The sequence below is a fragment of the Leopardus geoffroyi genome, chromosome B4, assembly GCF_018350155.1.
Source record: "Leopardus geoffroyi isolate Oge1 chromosome B4, O.geoffroyi_Oge1_pat1.0, whole genome shotgun sequence".
In the NCBI taxonomy this organism is placed as follows: domain Eukaryota; kingdom Metazoa; phylum Chordata; class Mammalia; order Carnivora; family Felidae; genus Leopardus; species Leopardus geoffroyi.
Window position 1 is genome coordinate 62594562 of NC_059341.1, and position 6338 is coordinate 62600899.

At 40.5% G+C, this 6338-nt stretch overlaps 1 protein-coding gene across 1 annotated transcript; it reads left to right on the forward strand.

Moving 5' to 3' along the window:
* The first annotated feature begins 3395 nt into the window (after positions 1–3395).
* On the forward strand, positions 3396–5646 carry LOC123590679 (zinc finger CCCH domain-containing protein 14-like). The gene is given in 3 exon segments (XM_045464118.1): positions 3396–3502; positions 3505–5217; positions 5220–5646. Coding segments are annotated over 3 exon segments (2082 nt in total). The 5' UTR covers positions 3396–3426; the 3' UTR covers positions 5513–5646.
* The last annotated feature ends 692 nt before the right edge of the window (positions 5647–6338 follow it).

The window sequence follows — 6338 nt, forward strand, 5'->3', positions numbered from 1 at the left end:
CTAGAACCTCCTTGGTCCCTTCTTATAGGCCTCCCCTTGCTTTAAGATAGCACAGGGGCAAAGGGCCTGGAGGCCCAGATGGAAAAATATCCACTGCTCCAGCAGTGAACAAATTACATCTTTGCCCTGGCTGAGGCCTTAGCCCCCAGGGCAGAGTCCAACATGGAAGACAGTGAGAAGCTGGTCATCGACAAAGAAGGCATAACATAGATGCAGTGCTGTAGGTGAGGACTGCAGGTGATTGTTTGAATACAATGCAGGCTTGGGACTTGAGAAGCAAAATGTAGGTGGCCTGGCCTCAGAAGTACATAAAGAACCATGTGGCAAGATCCTTAGATGACCCCTGCCCAAAGTTAACTCAGTATGGATCCAACAAAATGTTATTCATCCCTCATTTTTAAGAGTGACATAGTCACTCACCGACTCCCAAAGGCCTGGAATTAATCAAACATCAGATAGAACAACAAAAAAATTGTGTTTAAGTAATACCTGGTGATGGTCTATAAAGCTTACAGTGGGGAGCCCTCCAGTGGCCATTGGAAAAATTGAACCTTGATCAGTTTGGCATGAGAAAGTCTCTTAGAAAAGATTCAATCAACATCACAGACTTGCCTACTAATTATCCCCAGTCATGTAACAGCATCTAAGACTAAGCTGAAAGATATCTCAGAAGAGGAAAGAGAGTCTTGCTATCCTGAGGATATGGGTCACAGCCAGGAAAGAAAGTTGACATTGATATTGGCTGCTGAAGTTTGTTCTGGTTCGTCCACTTGCAAAGTGCATAGCTTTGGGTTCTTTATGCCGCTCTCTGCTCCATCAGCTCCCTGCATTGTTTCTTTCCTGTGGCCCTGTTGTGAAGATTCAGTGAAATCAGGACTCAATCACTAGCACACAGAAGGTATCCTAAGAATGCCAGTTCTGTCCACTTTTCCCAAGATTATAATTTATGGTTGTACCACTAACGTTGGACCTTACAGAACATAACTGTTTTCTTAGTTGTCTACTTCTTTGATTAAGAGATGTCTTCTCAGCTAGCTTGATGACTGGATCTTCACACTTCATTGCATCCACTAAGTGGTGTCTATCTGGTACGTGGTGAGAACCAGGTGAATGTTGGTTATGTTTATATGTATAACAAATATTACCTCAGAATCTACTGCATAAGGTACTTTTATTTGGATTGACCTGCATCCCCAGCAAAAAGAGGCACTCTCTTGCTCTCTTGCTCTCTTTTTTCATTGACCTAAAAACAAAATCTCATTTAAGGAATTTTGGGCTAAGATAATGATTCTTTCCAAGGACCAGTGTGGACACTGAAGGATTAAAATTAACCTCTGCTACAATGGATGAAATATTTCTATTCATCAAAAATCCCTTGCTTCAGAGATGAGAAGTTGAAGATACTCTGAGAATGCCAATAAAGAGGAATATAGCATATAGAACCAGCTCTATAAAAGGTTGACAGAACAAGTAGAAGTAGTAAAAAGATAAGAAAGAAAGAAGGATGGAACAGCAGGACAGATAAGCTCAAAGTTCTGAGCATTATTGCCCACTCTCTGCATATTAGTATATTATGCCATAGACCTTGAGTGTGACTCATTGGGTAAGTATCAGGCCTGGCATAGAACTGAATAGGTTAGGGGCACCTGGGTGGCTCAGTCGGTTAAGTGTCTAGATTTCAACTCATGTCCTGATCTCGCAGTTCTTGAGTTCAAGCCCCATGTCAGTCTCTGTGCTAACAGCTCAGAGCCTGGAGCCTGTTTTGGATTCTGTGTCTCCCTCTCTCTCTGCCCCTCCCCCATTTGCACTCAGTCTCTCTCTCTCTCATAAATAAATAAACATTAAAAATTAAAAAAAAAAAAGAACTGAATAGGTCAAAGTTCAGAAGGTGATATGATTTAAAAAAAAAAAAAGAAGGTACAATATGAATGAAAATGGCCATAAGTCTCTGGGGTCAAGCGTGTTTTCACATTATTATTTGTATGTGGCAGATTGTATTTTCTAAATATTGTCACAACAATATCTCCCATCTCATTTGTTCTTCTGCAATGTGACCTTGCTGTACCCATCAAGGGGTATAGTCTAATTACTCTTCCTTTGAATCTGGGTGACTTGTGGACACTTATAGTGATACATTATAACAGAAGTAACACAATAAACTTTCAAGGCCAGGTCACAGAAGACAATGCAGCTTCCATTTTGTTTGGTTAAACCTTGCACTTGGAACCCTAAACTTTCATATAAGAAAGCTGATTACACTCCCAGCTCCACCCTGAAGAGGCCACATATTGGTGCTCTGGTCAACTGCCAGTCCTGTAAGAGTGAGCCATCTTGGACATCCAGCCCAACTGAGCTTTTTTAAGATGACAGAAGCCCCAACCAACATATACCTGCATAAGTGATTCCAAATAAGAGCTTACCCAGATGAACCCTGTCTAAATTCCTAACCCACAAGTCATGAGCACAGTAAAATCATTGTTTTAAACTGCTAAATTCTGGGATATTTTGTTATGCAGCAACAGTATCCAGAACAATATGTGAAGTGGGTGGCTGATCATTCCCATTTTAAAAATGAGAATGGCTTCAGATCATTAACATGCACTAAGTACTGGGAATTGGTACAAAGAGACTTAAGATGTAAGCCCTGTATTAATGACCTCTCAGACTACTAGAGAAGATGACTTGTAACGAATATGGTATGTGGAGTCATGAATAATATGATCAAAGCACTTCAGAGATGAGGAGAACAAGATTGTTTTAATTCGTATGATCAGAGAAGGATTCTTACAGGTGGTGACATTTGAGCTTGACTTTGAATGATATGATAGACCTTTTTTGAAGAAGAAATAATATAAACCAAGATCTAGAGATTGGGAGTAGGAAGTGTTTTTGTGATAGTGAAGTCTTCAAGCAACGGAACATGAGCTCTTTGACTTCCCACTCCCTTTCTGATTATTGTTTACTGATATCTAAAGTTAAGTTATCTATCAGGAAACCATCTGAACAATTTTACCAGGAAGAGCAGCAAGACTTTGAAAATGCCCAGAACTACCAAGAGACACTCCTTACAACATCTCTAAAGTGAGATTTTTAGGGTTTTAAGAATAAATTGTGTGTGATATGTTAGAAAAAGTCTTTGCAGTTGTCCTTGGAACATTCAAAAGAGAGCTAAAAAATTCCCATTGCTCTACTCTGTTCAGTATTTTATACGCTAAGTGTTTATTTAAAAAGTAGCATAAGTCAACCTCGAACCAATGGCAAATATTCCTTATATCCCAAGACTTGATATCTGAGATATTCCAACTGTTTGTTGCTGCTTTAAGACCATGGTTTTAGGCGGCGGTGGAGCTGCGGGCCGGAGCCGGTGTGGGTCTCTTGGTAAGTGAAGAGCCGCGCGTTGCTGAGCCTGCCATCCGCCGTGGAGCCATGGAGATGGGCGCCGAGATTAGCCACAAGATCCGGAGTGCCATTAAGGGGAAATTGCAAGAATTAGGAGTTTATGTTAGCTTCATGGTGTATTAGATAAACTTCGTTCTGTTACAACTGATCCCTCCGGTCTCAAGTCTTCTGATACCAACATCTTTGATAATAACGTGTCTTCAAACAAGAGCAGTTTCGGTCGGGGAGACAAGAGAAGGCCTGAAGCTGCAGTGCCACCCCTCGCAGTTGCTAGCACAAGACCTGAGAAAAGAGATTCCAGGGTTTCTACTAGTTCACAGGAGCAGAAAACCACTAATGTTAGACAGACTTGTGATGATGGAGCTGCAACCCGATTAATGTCAACTGTGAAGCCTCTGAGGGAGCCAGCACCCTCTGAAGATGTGATTGATATTAAGCCAGAACCAGATGATCTCATTGATGAAGACCTCAGTTTTGTGCAGGAGAATCCCTTATCTCAGAAAAAACCGACAGTGACACTTATGTATGGTTCTTCTCGCCCTTCTATTGAAATTTATCGACCACCTGCAAATCCAAATGCAAATAGTGGTGCTCATTTAAACCGGTTGCAATTTCAGCAGCAACAAAACAATATCCATGCTGCCAAGCAACCTGATATACAGAACAGCCGGGTATATGAAACAGGACGTTTGTGTGAACAGGAAGTGCTTAACAGCTTAGAAGGGACTTCTAGTCCCTTCTTCAGAAACAACTCAGAAAAAATGAGTATTGAGGAAGAAAACTTTCAGAAGAGAAAGTTGCCTGTGTTAAGTTCAGTTGTTAAAGTAAAAAAATTCGATCATGATGAAGAAGAGGAGGAGGAAGATGATGATTGTCGGTCTCATACAGGAAGCATCTCCAACAGTGTGTCAGTGCCAGCAAAGCCTGAAAGGAGACCTTCACTTCCACCTTCTAAACAAGCTAACAAGAATCTAATTTTGAAGGCTATATCTGAAGCTCAAGAATCTGTAACAAAAACAACGAACTATTCTACAGTCTCACAGAAACAGACACTTCCAGTTCCTCCCAGAACTCAAACTTCTCAAGAAGAATTGCTGGCAGAAATGGTCCAGGGGCAAAGCAGGACCCCCAGGATAAGTCCTCCCATTAAAGAAGAGGAAACAAAAGGAGATAATATAGAAAAAAGTCAAGGAGCTCCACAGAGGCAGTTGTTATCCCGACTACAAATCGACCCAGTAATGGCAGAAACTCTGCAGATCAGTCAAGATTACTATGACATGGAATCCATGGTCCATGCAGACACAAGATCATTTATTCTGAAGAAGCCAAAGCTGTCTGAGGAAATAGTAGTGGCACCAAACCAGGAGTCGGGGATGAAGACTGCAGATACCCTTCGGATACTTTCAGGACACCTTATGCAGACACGAGATCTTGTACAACCAGATAAACCTGAAAGTCCCAAGCTTATAGTGACGCTGGATGGTGTCCCCAGCCCCCCAGGATACATGTCAGATCAAGAGGAGGACGTGTGCTTTGAAGGAATGAAACGTGTAAACCAAACTGCAGCCGCGAGCAAGGGACTCAGAGGTCTCCTCCACCCACAGCAGTTGCAGTTGATGAGCAGGCAGCTTGATGACCCAAATGGTAGCTTTGCAAATGCTGAGATGAGTGAACTGAGTGTGGCCCAGAAACCAGAAAAACTTCTGGAGCGTTGCAAGTACTGGCCTGCCTGTGAAAATGGGGATGAGTGTGGTTACCATCATCCTGTTTCACCTTGCAAAGCCTTCCCCAATTGTAAATTTGCTGAGAAGTGTTTGTTTATCCAAATTGTAAATATGATACAAAATGTACTAAACCAGATTGTCCCTTCACTCATATGAGTAGAAGAATTCCAGTACTGCCCCTAAAACCAGTTTCAACACCAGCACCACCTTCTAGTAGTCAGCTGTGCCGTTATTTCCCTGCTTGTAAGAAAATGGAATGTCCCTTCTATCATCCAAAACACTGCAGATTTAACACTCAGTGTCCCAGACCTGACTGCACATTTTATCCCACCATCACTGTACCGCCACGACATGCCTTGAAATGGATTCGACCTCAAACCAGTAAATGACACTCAGTGCTATTTGGGAGAAGATTGTGGAGTTTGAAAGTTTCCATCTACTGATGAAAGATACTCTGCAGAACTTGTCAAACCTTTGAAACTTGGAATATATATTGCTTTCATAATACGAAGTTTATTGCCTATCTGAAGTGTCTAATTTTTCTAGTTTGTAAGTTTATTAAGTGGTTTTAACATTGGGTGTTTTTTGTTGTTTGTTTTGACTGTGAAAAGACAGTTTAAAGGAAAAGCTAAATCCCATTAAAACATTTGAGGCTTGTTTGTAAAAAAAAAAGACCATGGTTTTAAAACTCAAGCCAATCTTTATTACGTATGTGACCTTTTAACTTTGAAAAATAAGTAATTCCTTCTCTTCCCTTTTTCCTCTGCCACCCTTGAAAATACCCCCTTTACTACTTATGAACTTACAGCCGTATCCTAGATGTAAGGGTTTTATTTTTAGTATTGAAGGAAACATTATAAAATAAAACTGGAAAATGAATGAGAAATAAGCAAAGACCATTAGTTTTTTAAAAAAAATATTTAAATGTCATGGCCTTAATGCCTATATTATAATGAAAATTGTTTTTTTATGCAGTGACAGCAATTTGGGGAAAAAACACATTTGGGAAGAAAAAAATCTAAACAAAGCTAATATTTCTCAGAACACAGTGACTAAGAGGCAAGGGTATCTGAGGGTCCATCAACTAGAGGTGTTCCAGTTTGGCAGCTACTAGCCACATATAATTATTTACATTTCAATAATTAAAGATAATTAAAGATAAATAAAATAAACAATTCAGTTCCTCTGTTACACTAGCCTCACTTCAAGTGCTCA